This window comes from Centroberyx gerrardi, chromosome 14, assembly GCF_048128805.1.
Source record: "Centroberyx gerrardi isolate f3 chromosome 14, fCenGer3.hap1.cur.20231027, whole genome shotgun sequence".
Taxonomy (NCBI): Eukaryota; Metazoa; Chordata; class Actinopteri; order Beryciformes; family Berycidae; genus Centroberyx; species Centroberyx gerrardi.
Window position 1 is genome coordinate 26,687,894 of NC_136010.1, and position 26,876 is coordinate 26,714,769.

At 45.5% G+C, this 26,876-nt stretch overlaps 1 protein-coding gene across 1 annotated transcript in view; it reads right to left on the reverse strand.

Moving 5' to 3' along the window:
- The window catches only part of prex1 (phosphatidylinositol-3,4,5-trisphosphate-dependent Rac exchange factor 1), a 92,562-nt gene that overhangs the window by 43,592 nt on the left and 22,094 nt on the right, over positions 1–26,876 (reverse strand). Inside the window, exons 2-11 of the mRNA XM_071911153.2 lie at positions 26,695–26,760; positions 26,341–26,463; positions 21,194–21,298; positions 18,298–18,399; positions 17,732–17,893; positions 13,598–13,731; positions 13,010–13,125; positions 10,521–10,670; positions 6,147–6,294; positions 1,649–1,749 (exon numbers count right to left, since the gene is read on the reverse strand). Of these exons, the coding sequence (XP_071767254.2) occupies positions 1,649–1,749; positions 6,147–6,294; positions 10,521–10,670; positions 13,010–13,125; positions 13,598–13,731; positions 17,732–17,893; positions 18,298–18,399; positions 21,194–21,298; positions 26,341–26,463; positions 26,695–26,760 (1,207 nt within the window). The remainder of the gene's footprint in view (positions 1–1,648; positions 1,750–6,146; positions 6,295–10,520; positions 10,671–13,009; positions 13,126–13,597; positions 13,732–17,731; positions 17,894–18,297; positions 18,400–21,193; positions 21,299–26,340; positions 26,464–26,694; positions 26,761–26,876) is intronic.

The window sequence follows — 26,876 nt, forward strand, 5'->3', positions numbered from 1 at the left end:
GATAATTTCACTTGTTGTTGAAATAAGGCAGATCACTCCACTAGCATTAAGATAATGTCAAGAAAAAATCTGAACAAGTTGATATTGGAAACAAGTGAAATTATCTCACTACCATTGAGAGATTTTTGTTCACTTATTTTTCCTAAAACAAGATTTTAAGATACAATACTAGACTAAATGGCTTGTTAAGATTCGTTTTTTGCAGTGTACAGAGAATTCAAGCAACTTAGTAAATGAGTAATGATGCTTGTATCTACTAGCTATGATGTTCTTTGCTTTATCCATTCAGTTTGCTGTATATATTTGTTGTGGGCATAGAAAAGAAAGGAAAGAGGCATGAAACCTAGTTAAAAGACTGAGCCGGGCTCCATGTCTATCAGTGTGTGGCACCGGGGAAACACTTCAGTTGTAAATCCACGTCTGTCTCTAGTTAGCCATGACACCTACATTATTTAACACAGACAGCCGCCAATCCCCGTAAAATCTCTCAACTAGCGCTGGAAACACTCACAGAAACATCTAAAACAAGCGCCTGTACATAACCAATCCACTCCAGTGTGGAAAATGACCAAGGAGTACACAAATACCTGGCTGTGGGTGCGGCCAGCACTGCTACCTGCCAAACAGAGGCAGTTTGGCTCCACCACAACAAGTTGGCAAGGGGCTCAAACAAGCTGCTGGCTTTCTTGAGTCTAGACTTAAAATGCCCTTATAAATGCGCTGGAATGCACCGCAAAAATCAGCCGGTGTGAAATGTCAAATGTGGCCTTTACAGTACATGAAATGATAGCTTAATTATCAGGAGAGCAAAGGAGCTGAAAAATTGCAAACATACAGTACAGTCAAGTATGAATTGGTGCATCTCAGCGGCTCAAACACACACTGCTGGCTGCGTTGGATCGAGGCCAAGTCTGCGCTGTGTTGCTGTAATCTCTACCCACGCTCAGGTCTGTCTTCACTGTTACTTTCACAAAGCTAATGCATAGCAGTGCTGGTAGATGCCCAGCACCTGTTTGCCACTTTGTCACACAACCTCTGCTTCCACATCATTGCTCCATTGCTTAAGGCCACAGACTAATTGGTGACAACTACACTGTCCCTGCAGGGCCACCGTCTCCCCCGCTATCCCACAAAGCCTCACTGCTGTCCCACAAACCCCTGTGTTTCATCACTGCGCCATCTGCGGTCACACAGGCTACTGTGACTGAGGATTTCAGGGGATTTTCCACAGGTATTAAGTGTCAGAAACATGAACACCGGGTCTCAGTATATTTTCCTGAGAAGGCGGTGTGCATAAATCGCAACGACGGTTTGCAATTACCGCGGACAACGGCCCCTTCAGCAACACCCTGGCAAACTCCGTTCATACATTATTTATAGGTGTGTGTGTGTGTGTGTGTGTTCCTCGATGCATAATTCTGGCGGGCGCACCTGTGAATGTTGCACTCAAGAATAACTACAGACTGATAATGTCTTCGGACCGTGTCGGTTTCCATCCCTAGAATGCGTGCTTCGATAGGTGGGAAGTGAGGAAGTGGATTCATGACATAAATGAGTCAAAAGAGAGAGAGAGAGAGAGAGAGAGAGAGAGAGAGAGAGAGAGAGAGAGAGAGAGAGAGAGAGATGAGAGTGTTTTGTTCTTTCTCACCATGGTGGATGATGCCATTTTCCAGCAGGGCTTGTCCCAGGTTGACTCCTTCGTCAGGTTTACTGATCTCTCCGCTGTCTATCAGCCACGACACGAACTCACTGAGGACACAACACAGAGACATAAACCATGAGGCCTGGCTTCTTAAAGCGGTAATCCATGAGTTCCTTGTTTCTTTGTTTTTGTTGACATCTCTGGTGCTCAGCGCTCACTGCTGTGGTGTTTCTGCACTGCTCATCCCAGAGATCACCTGTCAATCAAACAGTGTGGGCGGAGCTTGGATTTTCTGTTGATGCAGTTTGAGTTTCTCTTTTCTTTGTCTGTTCAGCCATGGTGGCTATCACTGCTCATGCTAACTACCCAGCTCTTCTTCTTCTGTTTATTCCAAACAAAACATAATGAGTTTTGCGTTTCACCTTCACCAAGCTCATTCCTTTTTGTCTACAATAAGATTCACCTTTCCTCATCTTTTCAATTCCTTTTCATTTGCAACCCTCCTCCTTGACCCCCCAACCCCCCCCCCCCCTGCTTAGGTTTATTCTTCTCCCTTGTCTCCTGCTACAAATACCCCTCAGACTTATTTTGGCAGATGTATTTGCCAGCCATACTCAAGCACTTCCGCTCGGCTCTCCTCTTTTCACACCCAGTGTGCGCTGGACAAATGTTTGAAGGAGCAAATTACATTCTCCCCTGCTCCCCGTTTCACGCTGCTGAGCAAAATCAGTTCCCCGGAGAATGATGAACAGTGAATAAGAGAGAGTGGGGGAGTAGTGTGTGTGTGTGTGTGTATGTGTGTGTGTGTGTGAGTGTGTGTGTGTGTGTTCGAGATTGCTGAGACTGAACAAGCAGGTTGGGAATTAGTTTGAACCACTTGGGTGTGTGTGTGTGTGTGTGTGTGTGTTTTTTTTTTCATGTCAAATCCGTCCTGGAGACTGAATATGCTTACAAGCAAAGTCATGCAAAAACTGTCCGAGTGCATGTGTCTGATTGCATACAGTACCATGCATGTCAATACAAAGAGTGTGTGCATGTGTGTGTGTGAAGTGGAGCCAAAAGCATACGATTGCTAGTTCATGCAGAACCGCGGACACCTTGAGCCATCTGCCACTACTACTTTTTGTTTGGCTGAAGCACAGAAGGAATATTTTAACATAATTAATAAGATCCTTGCTTGCGACCTGCCAACTGCACTCCAGGACCTCTGTGTGTGTGTGTGTGTGTGTGTGTGTGTGTGTGAGTGAGGGTCAGTCCCAGCAGGATTTCTTTTATTTTCTTCTGAGCCCAGGAGAAAATATGTTTTTGTGCCTGTGTCATTTGTGTGTGTGTGTGTGTGCCCTTCATCTCTCTGCGTGTGTGTGTGTGTGTGTGTGTGTGTGTGTGTGTGTATCTCTGTCAAAGCCAGTGGCTGTTAATTGACATTGACAGGGGACTCGAGTGGATGTGGAGGGGTGTTGGGGGAAATTGTGTGTGTGTGTGTGTGTGTGTGTGTGTGTGTGTGTGTGTGTGTGTGTGTGTGTGGTTCTTACGTAAGAGTCGGGTTAATTTTGGACACAGTGCCGTTGTGGAAATTAATATGATGAGCAGGAACAGTGTGTGTGTGTCAGTGAGAGAGGGGTAGAGAGAAGGGGGGATAGAGAGGGAGAGAGAGAGAGTGAGTCTTTAGCCATGTATGCGTGTGTGTATCTGAAGCAGTAGCAAGCCCGTTCTCGCATTCTTTTTGCAAAAGCACGATCGATGAGGTCATCTCAGTCAGCTATTGGAAATATGTGAGTCAATGGTTGAGGCTTCCTATCTTCTTGTCCCAGCTTGAGGCCTCGTCATTAAAAAAACAAAAGTACTCAAGGTACACATTTCAGAGAGGAAGCTCACTGGTGATTGGTGAATAGTCAGATTTCATAACGAAATGTTCAAATTGGCGGAGAGTTGTGCAATCGCTAATGATGCAATCGTACTATTCAACTTTCACACAAATATGAAATTCTAGGTGTGAGCATAGTGCCCTTAAAGTAATAATCCACAACATTTTCATGTAAGTAAATGTCTGTTTTTCTCCTCTCTATCTGCTATAACACAATAGTGATTCAACCTATATCCAGTTCATGAAAGTTTTTACATTTGAAGGGATTGCTATAAGCATTTTGGAAAATATTTGCTTAGGCAATATTTTCTTCCTCAAAAAACTATTCTATAAGCAAATGCCTTTAGATGACTCCTCCCCCTAACCTCAATACTAACCCATAATGTGCTTAACTTTCATGCGAGTAGTTTGTTTAAATGGTTGTCATCTCATTTTGGATCGAAGCTCTTAATTTGCTGTTCTAAACACCTGGTGTCTGGTAGCTCTTTCCTCTGCCGCACAGGTGATGCGACAGGTGATTTTATGTTTCCGGTTTATTTGGAATAAACAGAAGAAGAGCTGGGTAGTTAGCATGATAGCCACCATGGCTGAACAGACAAAGAAAAGAGAAACTCAAACTGCATCAACAGAAAATCCAAGGAGAAAGACGTCACAGTCCTGCCCACACTGTTTGATTGACAGGTGATCTCTGGGAAGTGCAGTGGAGAAACACCACAGCACCAAAGCTGGAGACAAAATAATAATTACAAAAATGAGGATCTCAACTTTTATCACTTTAAAGACCCATAATAATGCAATGCAAGCACTGGCATGTCCAAAAAAGTGCCCATTATCATCCAATAAAGAAATGTAAGGAGAGTTAAACGAGAACACCGACCGTCTTCCGAGGTCAACGGCAGACAAATGATGGAATTACGCTATCAAGATGACAGAGCGCTATCAAACCCGGCACTCAGCATCTCCATATAATGCAATAGCCTCTGAAACTATGCTTGCTGATAATTTCATCAGAATGACAGAATGCAGAGCTAATGCAGGCTGCACTCATCAGCGGGAAATGATTGAGTAATAAAAGGCGGGGGGAAAGAGGGAGATGGTGGAAAGCTAAAAAGGAGAAAGGGATGGAGGAGAAGAGAGAGGATGGAGAAGGGGTGAAAGAGGCAGACAGAGTGGAGTAGAACTGTAAGAGACGAGGTAAAAAGGTGAGTGAGGGAGTGAAAGAGGGAAGAAATAGATGGAGTGAGCGTCTGGTGTGCGGCAGGGGGGCCTGGTGCTTGGAGAGATCGCCCTTCACCCACAGGACCCGGGTTCAAACCCCCATGGTGGCAAGCAGCCGCCCTGCTGAAGTGTCCTTGAGCAAGACGCTGAATCCCTACCAGCAAGCGGCATTATCCTTACATATTATTATTATCTTGTTCTTAATACATTAGATGCTGACAGGCAGGAAGAGTGCGGAAAAAACACTCCAATGTTAATGTACATTGGTACTTAAATGGTCACGAGCACGCACACACACACACACACACACACACACACACACAGTGTAGCAGAGTGCAGTTCCTGGAAGGCCTTGGGATCCAGACCAACTACCTCGGGTATATTGGGCAGAAAGCGGAAAACGCCCAGACAAGCATCACCTGTGACGCCACTGAGATGGAGCTCGTCTCCCAGAAGCGCCATTACATATTTAAGCAACTCATTACATCCGCTTCTTGGCAGTGGGTAATTCATTCAAATTGAGCAAGGATGATAGTAGTTACACGCGTTGTCATCTTTCAGATTTTCCCCTAGAATATACAATTTAACATGGGGGATGGACATAAACGCTTGCTCCCTGGTTTCTCTTTAGAAGACCAGTCATCAGTCACCATCACGGTCTTGCCTCGTTTATTTTCTGTTTCCCCAAAATGGTGCCAGGAAGAATTTTAATTGCTCAGGATCTCACAAACACGGGTGTGTGTGTCTGTTTGTGTGTGTGGAGCTACGGGGCGCAGAGGAAAACTTCAGGCAAGGCCCTCATTGTCTATTCATGCCAATGAAAGACTGAGGGGGCAGAAAGGGGAATGGCTCGTTGCAGAGCCTCAGTTAAAAAGGGATGGTCTTGCGCTAATGAAAGTGTGTGTGTGTGTGTGCTGTGTGTGTACACACGTCTCAGTTTGATAGGAGCGAATATACAAGCCCCCTGACAAAGCGTTGTGGCTCTGAGCCAAAGTGGAAATCATTTTGAGTCTCCTTACTCAACTGAGTGGGCCTTGGGATGCTGATGGTAGTTTGTGTGGGTGTGTCTGTGTGTACTGCGTGTGTAAAACAAGAAAACCCAGCTGACTCAGGAAGTGCCTGCTTGATGATATGAGTGTGTGGGGAGCCACTTAGCCCTTTCTATAGTCTGAGAGGTGATTACAGTGTGGCTCATTAGGGACAAGAGGATGCAGTGATAAAAACAGTTTAGGCATTTTGCCAGGACTTGGGAAGACTGGGCACCAGTTCTTTTAAGTGCCTGCTAATCTTACTTAATAACAATTTGTCAGGATGTCCTTGTGATGAACGGCTGCCTGGGAACGACGATTCATAGCATGGCACTGAAGTCACATTCTTGGAACCTAAATGAACCAGGGGCTAAGGAGGCAAAGGCAAACTCACTTTCCCATGAAGCATTTGGGCACAATGCTGAGCTTCCTGCGTCTATCCTTGATCAGGTGCCGGCTCTTGGTCATCATCATGTGGTAGAGCTTCTCCCCCTTCTCCGCAATCATCACATAGGCGTCCCGCTCCATTCCCAGCTTGAGACCTACAAAACAACACAAATCAGATCCAAATGTATTTGTTGATTTGGCAGCTGTTAAGCAAACAGCTGAGGCTGAATTACGAACAACAAAGGATTTATGCAGTGGATTGCTGACAGTGTTGAAGAAACTGATCCACGAGGATCAGTGAGAACAGTAACGCTGACTATTTTGTAGCCGATGACTGAAGATGGAGGAGTGAAAGGAAATGTGCAAACAAATTCTGGGCCTAGAACAGTGACCACATTGCGATGCCAAGAAAAACACAGTGGGCCCATTACAGGACAAATTTCCACTCGGCAACCCCAGACACCCATATGTATCGAAGCCCAAGGGGAAAGGCTGTCACGGGGCTGTTAGGACAGACAAAGCCCTCGCCTGGACGGCTTGGTTGCGTTCTGGTATGGTGGCAGGAAAGGAGCGTGGCGGCTCGGGTCTGCCACCACCTTCTGAAACAAATCCAGATGTTAATCTGTCCGAGGCAAAAATCTTGTTTCTGTGTTTGTTTGTCAATGCGCTGTGGCGGCTGTTGGCTATTATTTCTCTATTGTAAGGCAGAACATGTGGGGGCCCCATTGTGAGGCCTACTGCCCCGGTAAAACCTCTCCATGGAGTTCCCTGTCTGAGCCACTTAACTCCGTCGTGGGGCTTGATGAACTCTGGAGCTGCACTGCGAGGCTTTCGGACTCGGGCAGCTCAACTCTGCTGCACCGTGAGACTCTCTGAGCCGCTTAACTCTATTGAGAGACTCATCCAGCCGCTAAACTTCACTTCACAAACATGAGTTTAAAGCTGCAATATGCGGGTGTCCTGGTGGCTCAGTTGGCAAAGGTGCATACCATTTATGTGCAACGTCTTGGGTTCAAATCTGACCTGGGACCTTTGTTGCATGTCACCTTCTTTACGGTCTCTATATGCTGTCCACTATCCAAAACCAGTGAAAATGACTCTTTTAAACTGCAAGATGCAACTTTTTTGTCATTAAAATAATTAATAAATAGCATATAGTATACATCTGTCTGTGACATTGTGTGTTCATGCCTAAAAGCCTGAAATTGCCTTATCAATGATGTTGGCATGTTTTGGGACGTATACCATTTACTGTGGGTGTGTCACATGGGTGCGGCCAGCAGTGAGCTGGTTGTGGCTATCAAGGCGAGGCTAGCAGCCACAGAGCAGGAAGCCACAGCACTAACAACAATGGTGGAAAGCAAGAAGAAAAGAAAGAACCGCGAAAATCAGCGTTGCTTTTCTTATTGCTGATTGGATGCGTTCGGCGTCTGCTTCTTCACCGCCTGTGGAGGCTTTATGGATGCCGGTTACCTCAGCCGCAGGCTAGATGACAGCTAATCAAGACGAGTGACAAGTGGTGGAATGGAAATGTGACCAACTGAGTGGGAGGGGAGCGGAACTAACAATGCACTTCCTGTCTCAAGGAGAAAAGTTGCATATTGTCGCTTTAGAATCCTATTTTTTCCTGTTGGGGCTTTGGGGGGAGATCATACTTCAGCGTGGGACTCAAACAATTCCAGCTCCGTAATGGCAGGCTCTGCACTGGCAGCCTCTGATGGAGGTGGGGTTAGATTACATTTGACAGCAGCTGGAGCGGACTTAAACAATGAGTGTCATTGAACAACAGACGGGGGCCTGTCCCGACGCGGAGGCCCCGCTGCTTCTGGTCCAGCTGTCGGAGTTTGTCCAGAACTGCTCTTCATCTTCCCACTCTCATTGGCACAAGCTAGTACCCTATCACATTATCTAACCGACACATTTTTCCCCCTCAACTTCCATGAAAACATCTGATAAGATAAAACCCAGGCACCTCCAGCTGGCAGTTGTTGAACAATGGAAGTCCTTTGGGAGGGTTTGAGGAGAGCCGAACGTCCAATAGAGGGAAGGGCTGCAGCAATTCACGGAAAAGGTCGCATTAAACAAGGTGTGTCAGGAAAAGAGAATGCGACAATGCGTGAGGGCGGGATGAGGGAGAAAATTGGGGACGTAAAGAATTATCGTGTAGCTGTCCAGATGGGAGCAAAGGGTTTGAGAGAAAGGTAAGAGCATTGAGAATGGGGTTTAGACTGGGGTGGGGGGAAATTGGGCACTGTGACTGATCTGGCATCTGTTAGCCCCAGGTCGATTTCCGCCGGGTTGTAACCCAACACTGCCGGCCGCAACACACTCCTTCATACTCCTTCATACGCTGTAACCCTCCACTTTCACCACAGGATCAGGTGCTGACGCCCTTGAACCCCGCTGTGACCGCGTACTTGTGTCCGGTCCAAATTACAAAGGCTAATTAGTGACATTTGAAATATTTAAGGTGACAGTTGTACTTGGCGAGAATACAGGTGTAGCTGAACTCTCGAGCCTTCTGTTACTTCTGGGATCAGTTTTGATTATTAGTCATCAGTGCTATCAGGTGACGTGTCGTCTACAGCCCCGAAATCCGGTCAAAGCCTTTCAAAGCTTTATTCACACCCTCTAATGCACATACAATAACAAAGACAGATGGCCAGTGCTGAACAGGTGGGAACACATTTTAGGTCAAAAGAAGGAAGTCAAACTACGGAGGGAAAACAACTTAAGGAGCAATAAGAATATCAGTTTACATCAGCGATCGAAAGGAAATGCTCTCTTCCTCAGATTATCATTTTATCCTTTTGTGTTCAATCCATTTTAAAAAGAATTCCAAGTAAGTTGAAAAGCAGAAGTAATGACAAGTGCTTCCTTTTCATAGTGGATCTGTCAAATCATTGTATGGCTGTTAATAAAAAAAAGGATACAACTCCGTTTCTATGTCTTGCACAGATGTTCAGACATACCAAGAGTTAAGTTACAGTAAAAATAGATGCTCCTGATTTTAATTAATTGTGGTACCATCCTCCTCAGTTGAGCTTCTCTTTCTCTGGCAAGCAAAAGCAAGTCTATTTCAAGTGCTGGCCAAGATCGAAGATGCTGTTTTTAGCGCATCTCGTGTTGTGTGTGAATGAGACATTTGATTGAACACTCACTACCCACTCGGGGCTTTGATTAGTCTAACACCTCGGCTGCATTGTAAGCAGGAATTGACTTTTTCCGTGTAAACAATACATTGCTGTGCCAGCTTCTACTTTGTTGCACAGGTTGACCGGGCCAGCGGTAAACGTCATGTCACCTAAGCCTCTATTTATGAAACAAAGCTGGACAGCGTGTTCAAGGTAGGACACAACCGTAGGACACAAACAAGGCAATCCAGGTCATAGCCACGTCCACAGTCATTACTATGTGCCAACGAGGGAGCCTCTTTGTTTTATATTTGAGACATTAAGCTGACACGCTTATGCAAGGGTGCGAAGGTCAAAGTTTCAGTGCCTTTACAATATTAATAGAATGATCATGTAAGGGCGAGGTGCTGGGAAAACAAATAGAGTAAGAGCTAAGGAGAGAGATAGAGAGGATTTTTTTTGTTTAAAGTAATATTGTGCGACATTTTCATTGAAATAAATGTCCAGTTTGCTACTCTGCATCACAGACTGTAATAAAAGAATAAAGCACAAAACTTGAATGGATAGAGCGGTCATTCCCATTTAAATCAACGTTCATGGATGGTCGAAACGGTGACCATTTTTATGTGTTCCGTTGGACTAGCTTCTGTATTTACGACTTACGGCAAGTCACTGAGCTGAGAGGTTTTACAGCAAGAACCAAAGCAGCTTCTCTGTCTCCTTGCTGCCATAGTTTGCTAACATGCTAATGTTGACTAGAAGAGCTAGAGAGAAAAGTACAGTCTTTGATGAAGCTACGTTAGCCTCGTCGCTAACGTTAGCTTTCAGTTGAGTTTTGACAGTTTGCTAACAGACTCATCTGCTCAGTTCTCAAGCAAGTGTGACACACTTTACGGCCTTAATGGCCAGAATTGCGTTGTCACCATAGTAACTAACCCTTAAAATTTCATAATCGCCATTTTATGCTCTACTAGCCAAATTACCATGACAAACTGTAGTAGGACCATTCTATCAATTCAAGTTCTGTGGATTAAACCTATAGCCAGTTCATCAAAGCTTTTACATTTGCTGTTCTAAACACCTGGTGTCTGGTAGGTCTTTCCTGGGGAACAATATTTGTTAGAATAAAAAAACAAGGATCTCACAGATTACCTCTCTCCCAGCCCCTTTCTGTCTCTCTATTGTATTCAATCCCATAAAGCAGAAATGCCATAAAAACACTCTTTAAAAAAACAAGGACTACTCACTCTCTCTCTGCTCCCGCTCCCTCAAGATGGCGTCCAGCCACTTCTGCTTGTCCTCGGCATTCTTGGCCATGCAGACAAACCACTTGTTCTTAGCCGTGTTGTGGATCTTCCAGCCATTAGTCACTGTGTAGTTGTTGCTGTGGTAGTCGGCTGCCAAAGTAAAAAAAAAAAAAAAAAATGGGTGTCATCAAAAACATTAAAAGGTTAAGGAGTAAGGTTAGATCAATGTATCAATTTGCCATTATATCAGGCCTATTATGGCTTTATATTAAAAACTGGATATCTGCCAGTGAGTGTCGTCCACCTCCATTAAGATGGATATGATGCATGTGCGTTTCATTACATATTTAGTGTATAAATGATCAATACTACACTAGTTGTCTATGGGAAGCCCTTAACCTGAACTGGTTCTAACATTTTGATTGGATATAAAGTTTGTTTGCATTATTATTGTCCTGGGTTTCAATGGAGAGTTCAGGGGAAAATATAATACTTACATTTTTTGGCATGAAAATGGAATGAATATCAGCACAAAATATTGTCTGTCAGCAGCTTCAGTCCAAAATATCGGTAATGGTATCATCCTTCAAAAACCCATATTAGTCCATATTGGAGTATGTGTTAGTCAAGATTTCAAGGCTGCAGACACATTCATGTTTTTACATCACTTTTATAATGAGAAACTCTGTTCCCTCTGTGTGGAACACACTGTGGAAAGATTTGAGACTTAGGGATATAGTTACTCTTAAACTAATAAACTAATTGAAATAGTTGTTCGAACTATGTGCAGGTTGAGCAGCAAATTCTCTAAGGTTCACTGTTTCTTCTTTGTGTCTCTCGTTCTCCTTCTCTTCTTCTCACTTTCTCTTATTTTACCTATTATTTATGATGAAATATTTATTTTTTAGATCATTTTCTGTCTGTCACTACTGTAAGGCTGCTGCTGTTGTCTTTGTCAGGTTCTCTTGTACAAGGACCTTGATGTCAACTGGATTCATCTGGATAGATAAAGAATACTTTTTTTTTTTTAAAGACAATTAGACACAAAAACCACACACATACACATACATTTACAAGCTAATTAAGAAGACAAACATGTTGCACCATGAGAGTAGTGAATCTTTCCACTGACTCGACAAAAAAAACAACTCTCCTCTTTCCCCTCTTGTCCCCATTCTAATTTTATCATCCATTTGGCTGCAGGTGAATATCTGCTGAATAATGAATGGCCCTGGGTAATGGGGTGCATTAGTCTTACGCTCAAAAGGTCATATAAATAGATCTGATACCTCAGACCCCACAGGGAGCAGCTCCTGCTGTCCTGGGAGAGCAGGGAAGTGGGTTGGGGGGGGTTGGAGAGGCGCGTATTCTTAGTCTTGTTTGTCGGCAAATGTAAAAAAAGATGAGTTCCAGTGAAATCTGATAGAGAAGTGAGTGACTCACAGTGACGGTGTGGACTTTTCTTTGTGTGGCAGTGAACAGCCTTGCACTCGATTTACAATACGTGAATAACAACAGGCGCACAGTATATATGGGTTATGACCTGTAAAATTCTATTAGTATGTGGCTTTCTAGGTTGCAGTGTGTAGTTTATGAACATCGGCTTATTACTGAAACACAAACTATGTTTTTCTGTCTGTATTTTTTAGTAAATGACCCCAACCACACTACCACTTAGTCATATCTTTCCCACTCAATCAGATAACCCTTAATCTGGGGGTGCACGAATTAACACATCTTGCACACTGGACCCATTAGTTCTCCGAATCAGGCATGTTTTTCTTTGTGGTTTCCCCTTCAGCGGCCCGAGTGTGACAGCCAACAGTCGAGAGGCAGAAAAAAAAAAAGGTCATGTGAGCTTGCAAAGCTATTCTGCCAGCACAGAATTGAAAAAAAAAGAGGAAACGTGAGAGAGAGAGGAAGACGGAGTGTGTTTTTTTACCCCCGAGGCCAAACACCAAGCAACCCCGGCATGGTGCCTCGCGAGAAACCGCAACAGCAAAATGAGCTGAGCGATGGCTGCATTACAGTCAGCTCAAAGGTGAGACATTTGGCTTTGGCACACTATCTTAGCAAATACGGAGTGGATCAAGTGTATCGCCGAGTTGTACCAACACCCGAGGCCCGACGCTGAATAGCTGACATCAAAAGGTGGTAGATGAGGCCGATGTTGCATCCTGTGTGAAACTAGGTGCGAGCGTGTTACTCCACCCAAACTGTCAACAAGTACCAGATTCATATCATCCACCCTTCGAGCACATCCAGAAACTGAAAATGAGCACTAACAGCCCCCTTTTGAAGCAGTCACTATCATTATTACTGCACTGTTTTCTATGTCAACTGAAGTCAAACTGAAGTTATACAGCAGTTACGTCAGGGACAACCAGGGACAAATGGGACATGGTTGACCGATTGCTCAGAGAAAGATGGATGAATGGACATTTAGACAGTTTCCAAGGGTAACGCTGCTCGACTTGGCAAAAACAAACCTGTTCCATCTTCCACGTTTTCCACCTCCATCACCTCGGTGTTGATCCGGCCTCGGAACACATAGAGGGGCCCGTTGATGGACTTGGTCCTCTTGGTGGACTTCTTGCCAGAAACCCTAGGAAATAAGACACAACGCTGCGTTTACACTCAGCAGGGGAAAATATCCGTTTGTTGCCAGTGCTACTGTAAGAAAAAGGACTTGTGTCTTTTGACACACGCACATTCATACAGGCGGAGGTATGGGTGGCTGCAGACGCACGTAGGTCGTTTTGTTTTGCTTGCATACTAATGACCTGTCTACGCAAACAGGAATTTGGACATTAGCTCTAATTTTCCCCGTCTGGCTTCTTTCTAGGAGGAAGCCATTTCTGCAGTCAATATAAATAGTGAATTTCTAGTCATATGTACATCATCTGTAGGTACTGAGCTGAAGTAAAATCCAATAACGATACATACGTACGTATCGTTATACGTATATGTACGTACATTATCCCATAATAAAAACCCTTCTTGAGCAACTTTCTTATTCCTTGTCCCTCGATACGTTCCACAGGTAGCTATGGTTTCCCTGACACTGCGTTTCTCACCTGGATTTCCTCTTGCAGTAGACCAGGAGGTTGTCGAACAGGAAGAAGACCCGTTCCTGGATGTTGCCTGCGGAGATCTTCAGGAGGTTTCCGTGGAGGAGCAACTCTGTGCAGATATCCGTCAGGTTGGTTCCCTGAAGGAAAAACACAAAAGACCAGGATGAGAGAGATCCACTACTGAGACAGAGTCTGCGTGGCCATGTGCTGCAGCCACAGTTTGTTTTAATTGAGTGTAATCAAAACATTGTTGTCTGCAGCACGACTCCAAGAGTTCACAGCCTCGGTGAAACAATATGAAACGCAGCTGCGACATTGTGAACAATCTGTTTTCATTCCATTGTCAATGATAGGAAGGAATGAGCACAGTAACACACACACACACACACACACACACACACAGCTTCAATCTACTCCCACTGACTGCAAAGCCTGTGGAGCAAAGCAGTAAGTGCACACAGTCCTCTCTGCCAAGACAGTTAGCCTAACCTTACTCAATCCCTGAACTTTTGACAAGTAAAACCAAAACTGAGCCTCGCTGCACTGAGTGTTGTCAACACACACACTAGCTGGAGGGCTCCCCAGCCGAACAGCAGGGTTATCTCCAACTGGGGATTTCAGGGAGTGTGTGTGCGCAAGGTAATGGGAAGCACCGAACACCGAAATAGGAGGGAAAAACTACTGCAGCGGCCAAGATATAGCTCCCCGTGGGACCCCTGTTGTAATGCACAAACAAAGACTTTTTCTTCTCCTCTCGTGATGCAAACACACAAATACATGCGCAGAGGAAGGAAAAATATTATAAACATGGCAACATATTCATTCTGTCAGTGTTAAGGCTTGTTATCCGCTGTTATCATGTGTTATGGCAGTACTGTCAGAGTTTCGACATTGCTCTGGCAGAGTGCTGAAGTCCTGCAGTAAAACCTCATCTAAATGTTTTGTTCCTCTGTGACCCCAACTGGAAATTAAAAAAAACAAATCTCAAGGTGATATATCTGTCAAATCTACTGCACTGATTCAAGAGATCAGTATGTGTCACCTTCACAGCATGTGATCATTTCTTCCTTTATAGCAGTTTCTTATCCGCTGTGCAGTGCACCGCAACCTGTTCAAACCTACAGAACCATTGCAGAAAAACATGTAGAGGCCCTTTACATAAACCACAGGCTGCTTTTTACACCAGAAACAAGACACTAGGCTTTTGCAGGCTACACACAGCGGACATACAAGACCTCATTGTAAAACCCTGCTAAACTATACAGTGTTACTCCATTCAACTTCTAATACTAGGTTTTCAGTACTGAATTGTCTGGATTACGTTGATTATCCTGAATCAGGTAGTGCTTCTTTTCTCAATTTAGACTTAGTTTTCTTCATCAAAAGTTCACGCACTTTGTGATCTCTGGTGATGAGGCTGATGATGTCATTCTGGATCTGTCAAATGTGCCTTGTTGATTCACCACAGCATGGCATCCAATTAACCTTTTCACAACATGGCTGAACTTCAGGACCAATTATGTTCTTAAGGCAGAAAAACATTTTCAGGCTTTTATTTTTTTCCCCTTTTCAACTAGAGGTCAGAATGCACTCTTAGAGATACAGATATACGCCGATACATATATATACACATGCAGAGATACAGATACATGCATGAGCAACCACACACACACATGATTCCTGGCAAGGTTGTCAATAAGAGATGAGAGCTGGTTGAGACTTCAGCCCGATATTTGGATTGAAACAACCCAGTAAATATAAAAGGTCTCAGTTAACACGGATGACTTTGGAGGTTTGGAGCACAAAGGCACATCAAAACAGGGCCATCAAAAAAAAATTTTTTTTTTAAATTCATCGCTCATTGTTAAACGGATCGTTCCACTCCAAATCATCTGGAACTAAGTACACCCATGTGTGGACTTGGGACAACCTCCCTGTTGGCTTGTCGAGTAACCCCCGCCTTCCACACACACACACATATTTGGACTTCACCCGCTCTCTTTGATGTCTCTGACATGGGTCCACCAGAGACCTGCGGAAACCCTCGCCCGACACACACCCCCCCCCTCCCTCCTCTCGAGCGTCCATAATTGATTCCCGCGAGTATATATTTATGACGGACGTTCACTGCTCCGGAGTTCATACGGAGAAAAATGATTCTCTGAGCTTTCTCCTGAGGTGGATACCGACTGGAGCCTGGGCAGGGGATAATGTTTCAGACGATCGATTCGACCTCATGTTAACTGCCTTGAAGTGAGGTGTGTGTGTGTGTGTGTGGGGGTGGCATGCCTCTGTGATGGGGGTGAGTGCGTGCATGTGTGTGCGAGGCATGCGTACACTTTCATGCATTTATAATGCCTATGCGAGCGCACACATGTACGAATGCGAGGTGGTGTGTGTGTGTGTGTGTGCGTGCGGTGTATCCGAGCAGCGGTAATGCGTCTGGGCCTGAATCAGCACTACTGGCGGCCTCCTCCATTAGGGCTGGAGGTGATTAGCCTGGAGAGTGGCTGCAGAGAAGGGAGAAGAGTGAGACTAATGCGGTTAGGATGGAAGGCTCTGCGGGGGGAGGTGGGGAGGGGTAAAGTGCCTCTCCGAGCCGTCGACCGAGCTATCGGGAGGGAGAGAAACAGAAATGAAGAGGCTCGGGGCGGCAAAAATAACAGTGTCAGTTTGAGGTCTTTCCCCGAAAATGAAATCAGATTCAGTCTATCCTGTTTCGAGGGTAGACTGAAGAAAACTGTGGATTTTGGCTCTGACCCAGTGTGGCATGCTGGTCTGTTTAATGGTTAATGTTATTTCAGGTATAATAGCCGATAATGTTCCGTTCACAACAGACTAGCCATTTACGTGAAAGACCATCAGCACCAATCTGAATGTGATCCACTTGCGGTAATACACTTACTGTGGGAGCGGGTTCAATTTGAGACGTAAATATAAAGAATTGGGGGCATCATGGTGGCTCACTTGGTCAGACTTTGTTGTCATTGAACTTTTATTTATTAAATTGTATTGTTGTTGTATCGAATCGTGAACCCCATATCGCTATTGAATCATATCATGAGATAAGCATATCATCCCATCCCAACTCCATTGTAAACTATCCAATAAAGCAGAAATGCCCCCCTAAAAATAAAGAATTGCACGACATGCCAATGATTTATCACTACAGGGAACAGAAAACATGTTCCATGATTTTTCGCCGTACGAAATAAACAACAGCTTCTTGTTTTGTGTTGCTTTGGTGGGCAAACAATTGTCGGGGTCAAATGGTGACATTTTTTCAAAAGGGAGGGAGGAGAGAAGGGGTCCGTTTTGGCAGGCAGATAGAGGGATGCCCCAGCGAGGCCCACTCTCCGGTTCCCTCGGTCACTTTTCTTCCCTCTCCCCCCTCCAAAAGTCCCCACATATAACCCTCTCTCTCTCTCTCTCTCTCCCTGCATGTGAGTCTAGAACCCGGCCTCCTCGGTCTCTCCTGATTGGGCTGTGTGCCCGTTGGCATCCCCCCACCCTCGGCGCCCCGAGTGGGCAGATTGTCCCGTCGGTGCCCGGCGAGGACAAGGCCTCCGTTGTGGCGGGTGAGGGAGGCGTGAAAAATGCAGCGGGGGCCCTTCCCAAGCCCCGTCCTGTGGCCCCTGCGCTCCGAGCGGGGCGATTTGGCCGCGGTGAGCGCTTAACTCTTAAGATAGATGGGGAGGGAAGCGGTCGAGGTCTGGCTGTTTTTTGTCACGGTTGCGGGCGGAGGCCTTTCTGTCTTTCTTTTTCTGAAACCCTGACAGGTTTGTGCTTGTGTTGCATTGGAGGATGCTCTATTAAAAGTCCATTTAGCAGGACCTTTCCCTCCCCGTCTCTCCCGCACCCTCTACCTCTTTCCCCTCTCTTTCCGTCTGATTTTCCCCCTCCAAATGTCACAGCACTTCCCAGGCTTCGCCCCCCGCCCTACACACACACACACACACACACACACACACACACACACACACTTCATGCCTTCTTTGTTCTCTCAAGGTTTCAGCTCTCAAACAAGCAATTCCTCTCCTATTTTCATCTTCCGTCGCCCTCTGTCTCACCTCCTCATGACTACTTTCTCCTCTCCTCCACTTTCTTCTTCCCCCTCTCTCTTTCTCTCATTCTCACCTCCCAGCCCTCGATGTGGGACTGCAGCTGTTCCAGCGCCTCCATTTTCTCCATCTGCCTCTTGGTCTCGTTGATGTTGGAGCAGACGGCCTTCATGGCCTGCAGAGCCTCCTCCACTGCCGGGTAGTCGGCGTGCTTTTTAGGGGTGCGCTTCAGCAGTTCCTATGGACAGGGATGGGAAAGAAGAGGGGGGTTGATTTTTACACTGTAACCTGTGGGATTTCCAGTAGCATACATACAGTATTTAAACATGAATCTATGACCTTAACCAGTTTCTATCAGCAACAATGCCAGTCACCTGCTCGAGGCACTGTCCTCCATCACTGAGCAGTTGAAAATGTGAGTAGGTGGGGAGAGATTGTCTTGAAATGCCAACGGAATGGGAAGTTTTGACTGACAAACTACAGGCCAGAAAGTGATTGTGAAAGCCAGAAATCGCAGTGATCAACAACCCTGAAAGTCCCGAACACTTCAGTTGTGTAAACAGGCGGTGGTGCCCCAAGAGTGGCTACTGGTATTGTTTTCTTACAGCAGGGTATGGCGTTAGTGCAGCAGTCTCACAGTACCTTCAGTAGTAGCGGGTACTTGCAGATCCTCTGGATGGGGGTCAGAAGGTAGCCCTCCAGGGGAATATCTGTGCTTTTCTTCCCTCCCAATAGCATACAGTGCTGAGGAGGAAACCCAAACACACAGACTTTAACACACAGCTGTAGACATACTGCATATATACATACACCTAGACATACGAGAGAAAGAGAGATTCACAATAGAAATACAGTTAATTTAGCATTTCAATGGTCAATACTGCATGGAGTGTGTTGAAAATACCTTTTTTACAGATACTAACTGAAAATTGTGCTTCGATGTATTGATCTAGGTCCATTCATTACAAGATGATTCTCTCTACGCTTCCCTCACAATATGGCAACAGTGAAGAGACTAAAACTGAAAAGGCTGAACTGAATTAAGGCTCATTTTTATTTGAGTTCTGCTAGATTTGAAAGCAGATGTTTTAGTTTGTTGTCATACACCTAGCTGTAATGTCAGTTTTCTGAATTTTTTTATACCTACTTTTAGTCACTCCATTTTTGTTAACAGAAGTGTCATTATACTGTATCTAAACTGTGGATTTCTCATTGAGGAACAAAACTCTTCACATGGCCACAACTGTACGTTTCTCTACTCTATGTCTAGGGGGAACCACCATTGTGCAGGGCTTCAAGAAAGTGCTCCCCCCAGAACTGGTTGAAAGAACGGGGCTTTCTTCAGAAGTGAGGGGTTACAGTTACAGTAATGGCTTCTCTGCGCCTTCTATTTTGCAGGAGCGTGGCCTGTCAAAACGCTACGAGCTCAAGGGATGAGATCAAAGATCAAAAGCAGCCATGCGAGATACGGCGCTGGAGGCGGGGAGAGGAGGCAACAGAAATCAGTTTAGAGGGGCGAGCGTGATAATCATATGCCAATTTCTTTCGACTCTGCACAGAGCAATAGGGGAGAGTGGGGGTTGTGCGGCGTTTTGGCAGCGGCTGTTTGGGAGAAGAGGGGGAAAGCTCGAGGGAGTGGAGGAAGAGAGGAACGAGAAGTAGAAATGCAGCCGATGATTGTAGAACTTCAGGATTCCACAGATTCCAGAAGGCCTGGCAAGACCGATGCATTCACAGTCTCTCTCTCCGTCTTTCTTTTCAATCACACCCCCCCCCCCCCCCCATTTCAAAATCGTCCTCGTCTTCCTCTTTTCTTCTTCTTCTCGTCTGCTGCTTACTTGTAATCTGCCAGCCCAGAAGCCAAAATTCCCTCCGCTCTTCACTTTGACCTCCTTTTAGCCGACTTTCACTTCTGCCCTTTCTTCTCTTCCGACCCGATGAGCGCTTCATTTTGACACACAATTTCAGACGTTCCCTTCACTGTGCGATTCAATTAGCATGGAAATAGCTTAAGCCACCACAGAGCTCCACTTGAATTAAGCAGCGCTGAAAAGAAGCCAATGGCAACACATGTCACCATGGCGTTAATTATACTGACAGCGATTCACAATGGTCATCATTTCAAGTAATTGCAAAACTGACTACTAAATTGTGCATGCTCTGCCATTTCAGCAAAACCAATCACCATCTTCCTTTGGTAAGTCATTCAACATATTTTGAATGGACTATACTTCCACTTGACTAAATTCTTAATGAATCAATCACGTTGATTCTACTGATGAGGACTCAATCGGACAGACTGCAGTCGGAAACATCAGTCAAGCTGAGACCATTTTTTACATTAAAGACACCATGAAACAGCATCTTCACTTCCTTGATTTGATGTATTTCCTGTTGAAACAGGATGTTGGGGCGGGACATAACTCAGCGAGGGAACATTCAAAAGTCTAAACCAATGGCAGATCAGTTAGGGAGAGAACGGCAGTTTTATTTGATGGGAGGGGTGCAGAGGGGCGGGACTGTTCAAAAATCTGATGGTTTTATTGGTTGGAATGTATATTCACGCCTACTGGTGAAGCATGAGGTCACCATTAAAGAGACACTGTTTTCCAGGAAGGAAAAGCAATGGGAGTTCATTTCATGGGGACTTTAATCTTCACAAAGTGCAAGAGCTAGTCCAGCGCTTGAGATGATACTGAGCAGGTCTAGCCAGCTGTTGTGCAATAAATTTATTTCGGACATATCGATGCTGCGTAAACTGCCAGACCGAACCAATTTACCACTCGGCGACCGGGCCAGGAGAAGCGAAAAATCACAAGCACACAGCAAATGCTCTGATCCCACCGTCCCCAGTCCTGCGGGTCAGAGTAGTGCCATGGAAGAAAACCATCAGGCAACGATGGACACGGGGGCCTCAGATCTCTCGGCCAATCTCAGAAAGGCTGCCAACGGTCCACAGCTGGCTGGCCCGGGATCTGTGGATGACTTCATTGGCTGGGCCCATGCTCAAAGGCCCTGCCACTATCCTGACTTCATTGTCCCGGGACCCAACGGCTTGGGTGTCAAAAACACGGAAACAGCTGGCGGCAGAAACGCTACGGCAGCGATGAGGGGTGACCTTGACGTCGGTCACGTCCTGCCCTGGGGAGGGGGGGGAAGAACCCCCCGACCTTGTTGTGGTTCCTGTCCTTTATTCATGTGTTAACGTGGAAATAGAGGTGATGTGATGGGAGGAAGAAGGAGGAGGATGAGGATGGAGAGGGGGAAGACCAAAAGAGGAAACGAGGGAGAGAAGAAGCGCGGGAGGAAAGGGATCTGGGGCAAAAGGAAGGAGGTAGTAAAGAGGCCGGGAAGAAAATAAGGTAAAGGGGTGAGGAGGATAAAAAGTGGAACTAGAGTTCACCTCTCTTAAGCAAAATGAATAGGAGAGAGAAAAATCATAACAGAGGGAGGAAGAAGGGAGCTCATAAAAAGACAAGATCAGAAGAGAGGACTGGAAGCAGTATAACGTAGAAGAAGTAAAGCTGGGGAGTCTTACCAGTAGGAAGGTCCTGATGTTGGGGATCTTGTTGAGCTCCATCAGAAGTCTTAAGGCCTTCTCATGGTTACTGCAGTACTCGCCATACACTGAGAAACTCCCCTTCTGGAAAACACAGGAGGAAAACACAGGTTGGAATCCTAGGTGTTACACTTCATATTATATTTTGTTGGCTGGTAGGCAGAATTCAAGCATCACCCCACTGGGATAACTGGCAGGAAAGAAGATTGACTGTGTAGTTACTACAAATCAGTAGGATTAGGTCAAACTCCAGCAAGGAAAGTGGTGGTCAATTGTAGTTCTGCAGCTATTATTATTCTTATTATAGTAATTGTAGTAATTGGCCTTGCCAGACTACAATGAGAGAGTGTAACTGCAACACTAATTAGAAAACTAATAGAAAAATACTGACACGGACACAGCTCTCTGTTCTTTATGTACAAGTATTCATAGAAATCATTTGTCACACTTCTGTTTTTGGAAAGCACTCTGCAGCCTACCCGGCAAAATAAATAGCATGCAACCATAAAAGGCTTCCTGTTTTTCCCCATGGTAGCGTCACACTGTGCAGCAAGACGGAACAACTCTACTGTTAATGCAGAAGCTTTTGAGAAGCAGCCTTTTGCCACCAAGGGACGTTTTTCATTAGAGTTCGTAACGCGACACCTGGGGCAGTGAATATAGGTTGAGATGCATTATTCATACGGCTGTACTGTAGACAACGACGTATGCACAGTATCGCAGCTGCACTTGAATTTACACCCTGGAGTTTATTTAAGCCTATTGTGCGTTCTGTACTATACTAAAGTAATTGGGGATGTGAAACCGCGACCGTTGTGGGGCCCGTGGTCCGAGCGTCGGGTCTGGAAACCGAAACTGTCATCCGAAACAGCCCAGTAAGTGAAATCCAAAACGGTAGGAGAGCCCTGGCAACCTTGACTGAAACGCCGCTTGCCTGAGGGCTTCGCATTTAAAGCTGGCCTCGCTCGGCCAGGAGTAATCAATAATCAGTTATTGAGACTGACGGGGCAGGCAGTGTTGTTGTTGTTGAAGAGTTGGGTGGTTGAATTTTCATGTGCTCAAAAAAAAAAAAAAAAAAATGAAAGCACCCAGCATCCTGTACAGAAACGGATGCACCAAAGGATTATGTAGCGGTTTCACCCCCCTCTTCCCCCGCAACCTAACCACCCACACACAACAAACTACATACAGTATGCCACTGCCGAATGCATGTGTGCATGCGTCCGTTCGCATGGCAACCTGGCGCTGGCAACAGCAGCAGCCAAACAAAAGCTAATGGGCTTTATATATAACTCTACCTCTCCGCTCCCTGCCGTTCCCATGACCAGGGAGCTAGAAGTCTTTTGTAGATGTATGACACGAGTGTACAGCGCAGTGTAAATGGTTGGCAGCTTTTACCGCACACCCAGAGCCGTGTTTGGTGGTGGTGGTGGTGGTGGTGGGGGGGGGGGACTCCAGTCCAAAGCACCACTGGGAGCAACAGCTGGGCCAGCATATGGCGCAAGACCCCCAAATCCTGTCAAACTGACTCAATACACTACGCAGCTAGAGGGAGAGAGAGCGGCAGGGAGGGCAAGACTTGCAAATGGACATCAAAAATGGACCAAACCAAGTCGATTATTCCCACTCTAAAACGTCTTGACAGCGGCTACGTATTCAGGCTATTGGCTCATATCCCGGTTACAGTCTCATTCAGGATAGACTGTTTATACTCACCTTTAATAACCTGCTCTCTTCCCAGCAGTAAACAGGATAACATCCTTACATGCGTCAGTATCCCAGATAATATCGGAATATCCCAGGTACCTCGTCCAAGTTTCTCAAAGAGTTTCCAGGTTATTGTAAATGGGGTGTGGCGAATATTTGAGCATCCCAAACAATAAGGGAACATTTGTGTGCATGTAAACGTAGCCACTGTTTATCAGTTTACACTTACATGTTCCTGGATACACTGACACGTCAGAGGCTAAGGCCTGAAATCAAGCTTTCCTCGCGTGACGGCTTAATAGTCAAGTCAAGTGCTCCTTAAATAGCTTACATGCTCTACCGGGACTTAAATGTGACCCTTTCATTTGCACAGGGTCAACTTTTAAAACGCCACGACCGCTCTGAAGGACATCACTTGTACCTAGAATAGCTCAAAGGCTGGGTTTGTCCCTTTTGATAAACATAAGTCTCTTTTTTTTTCTTTAATTCTCCATCACTGGAATGTTATGGCGGAGGCTACACGAGAGGGCAATATCACGCACCGAGGAGTCGCGCCGAGTCAAAGCATAATGAGTGTAGTTCAGAAAGTGCATAAGGAGATGACTGTTGCTTCTCGCATGGCCCTCGGTTGCACACACCCAGAAACAGAGTAAATATTGATGTCTCTGAATTCTCCTTTAACGTGAGATCTGTTTTGTTTGAATAATCCTACGCATGCCGGTGTGGTTGAAACATCTGTGTGTGTTAGTGTGTTCGCAGGAAATTGAGATTCAGCATTTCTGCTTCAAGTCAGTAAGATGAATATTTGGTTAAAGTTAAAAGATCTTCCCTTGCTCTTTAATACTGATGAGGAAACTAGCTCTAAGGGGCATATACATTTTATTTATTTATTTATTTCCCAACCCACTTGGCAACATCGGACTTCAGCAGGGAATGAATCTTCCCATTTCTCTCCCCTAACCGTGAGTGGCAGACAGTCTCTTGCGGAACAATGCAGGAGGTTAATCAAATCTCAGCCATGGCGTTGACCTCTGGCTGAGGTCAAGGGCTCGGGGTCGGAGGGCGCCAGACGGGGCCGGCCGATTGGCTGAGAGGAGTCAGTGTTGAGGGAGAGAAAGGTCACGGGTTTGGAGCGCGAAGTGTAATGGATACACAGAAACAAAGGTGGAGGCTGTGGGAAGCTCAATACGTCAACAGCACAGCAATACTGCCACAACACTGTGGCACACATAGTCACAGATACACACGTACACACACACACAGAAACATATATAAACACACAGAGATACAGATGAAGAGATAGACTTCCACAAGGCATGAACAAACCCACACAGAAAAAAGTGAGTGTGTGTGTGTGTGTGTGTGTATATATATATATGACATACACATATGTGTGTGTGTGTATACAAATATACCCATGTCTACATACACACACACACATATATATCGTTTTATATATCTATATGCCCTCCATTTTCAAGCATATCTATATACAGGGGTTTTAATTAATTGAATGGAATAATTGCATTGAAATATTATTAGATGATTATTATTATTTCTATAACACTAATATTTATTGACTTTGTTTAATTACTACTAGTCATTTGTTAATGCTTATGATTTACCTGAACTGATACGCTATATTGCTTTGGCAACATAGGTTTCTTCTCTGTCATGGCAGAAAAAGCTGATATGAAGGGAACTGAAAGAGAGAGTGCGTCAGAGAGAGAGAGAGATACCCAGACAATTCCTTTCAGACATAATGCTTCAATTAGAAAGCGAAGCGCCACCAGCTTCCCCATCACCCATCCAGGCTGACCTCTCTATCTCCCCGTCTGACCTCGGAGCGATGGAAAAACCATGTTGAGCTCCTTAAATCAATTCCCCGCTCTGACCCTTGGCCTTACAGACTCTCTATGGAATGACCAGGACGCCTCTGACGGCCGTGACGGCACATCTCCATGAGCCAATTCAACAGCTACCCGCTGATGTCATTAAATGTCATTCACGCAACAAGCAGGCAGATGGGAGAGATCAGTATTGATTATTTGATGTTTCACTACAGAGTGGTGAACCGGTTGAGCAAATAGTGCGCAGGTTGGATTTCTCTGAGGCAGAAATAATCTCATTGGTTAAACCTCAGTGGGTGGAGCCAAAGTAGCACTAGACTGGCTAAGTAGCGTTAGACTGAAGCCCAGTGAAAAAGACAAGAGGTAAGAGAGGAGGAAGCTAATATTATGAAGACTAGTAGTAGACTAGTACTACTAACTGAAAAAATACAACCTAGCCATCCTTATCTTGGTTAGCTAGTTAGCTTAGCTGACCTTCCAAGTTCAAACTAGCCATACTAGCCGATAGCTATCTAGGTAGGCTAGTTAGCAAGCCTGCTGACCTTCTAACAGCATGAATGCCAAAGTCATGAGTGAATGAAAAAAGAAGTCATTACCATTTGGATTTTTTGTTTATATTTTGACCAGTTTCTTCTTTGCCAGTAAAGCTTGCCAGTTAGCTAACATGCCCTCAGAAAAACTGTGGTTCTTTGGCTCCGCCCACTGAGGTGTAACTCAACCAATGAGATTATCTCTGCCTCCAGAGCAGCTCTGCCTCTGAGAAATGTTTGTAAAACTGAAACTCCAGTCTGCAAATAGTGTTCCACTGAAATGTTGTCCTACAGGCTGACAAGGTGGAATACCTTGTTGTGTGTGTGGGGTTTGCGTGTTTTAGTGAAAGTGAAAATCAGAGAGAGAGAGAGAGAGAGAGAGAGAGAGAGAGAGAGAGAGAGAGAGAGCTTGAGATTGAGCGCTACCAGTAGAGGCATTGTCCCCTTGCTGAGTGACACACCATCTCTTCCTCCCCGGACACAGGCCCTTCTTTGTTTGTTCCCTGGGGCCAAACGAGTTCAAACAGAGGGGAGTGGGGAGGGCGGGAGGGGGGAATTGTGGGGGGGCACAGAGCGGAGAGGAAGCTGTGGAGGGATGGATGGAGGGATGGATAGAGAGAGGAGGAGATGCCAGAGACAGAGCCTTGCATGGGTTGATGAAGAGGGAGGGAGGGAAGAGAGAGAGGCTCTCTCTTTTTGCCTGACAGGATGCGGGCTTGTTTGGAAAAAGAGGAAAGGCAGAGGGGTGGAGGTAGTCTCTGTGTGTGTGTGTGTGTGTGTGTGTGTAGGAGATGGGAGGGGGGAGCGCATGTGAGAAAGAGCAAATTAAGGGGTTTTTTCACAGCAGGCTTTGCACGCTTTTCCCGGATCTGTGGTTACGGGAAACCCATGAAAAGGAGTTTCTGTGTGCATTTGCATGTAAGAGGAATGCACGCATGTGCTCCCACATGAGTGCCCATGTGCCTCTGTGTGTGTGTTTGCATGCTTACATAGTATGCGTGTTGTCGTATGTGTGCGCATGCATGTGTGTGTCACTCACAAACTGGAGAAACACGTGTCCCAGTGCATGCTGAGGATGTGGTTCGGGCTGCAGAGTGGCCTCCACGGCGGATAACACCTTTTTGTGCACCTCCAGGATGTCCTCGATGTTGGAAAACAGAATCTACAGAGGGGGAATGATGGAAATGGAGGGGATGGAGAGAAAGGAGGAGAGAAGAGATGGGGAGGGACGGGAAATTGAAGAATAAATAGTAAATATTAGCTTTTTCAATCATCTTTGTATGATATTCATTCCCCCCGAAAAACAAAAAGCTGAAATTTCAAATCCGCTGGGACTTCAGGGTGTTTTGGCAGCGGAGTTCGGTTAGAGAAGGAACTCAAATGCCAGTCATACCTTGACATGTTCGGGTGAGAGACACTGTTGGTCATCTGCGGTCTGTCGGATTCGGTGCAGAAACGCCTGAGGAGAAAACAGAAACGAGGCAGTTGTGGTTAAATTCATTGTTGATACGCACAGTGGGATGCAGCATCAGGAGTTTTTTTTAAAAGCCTCTTAGCCACAAGATCATCTGTGTT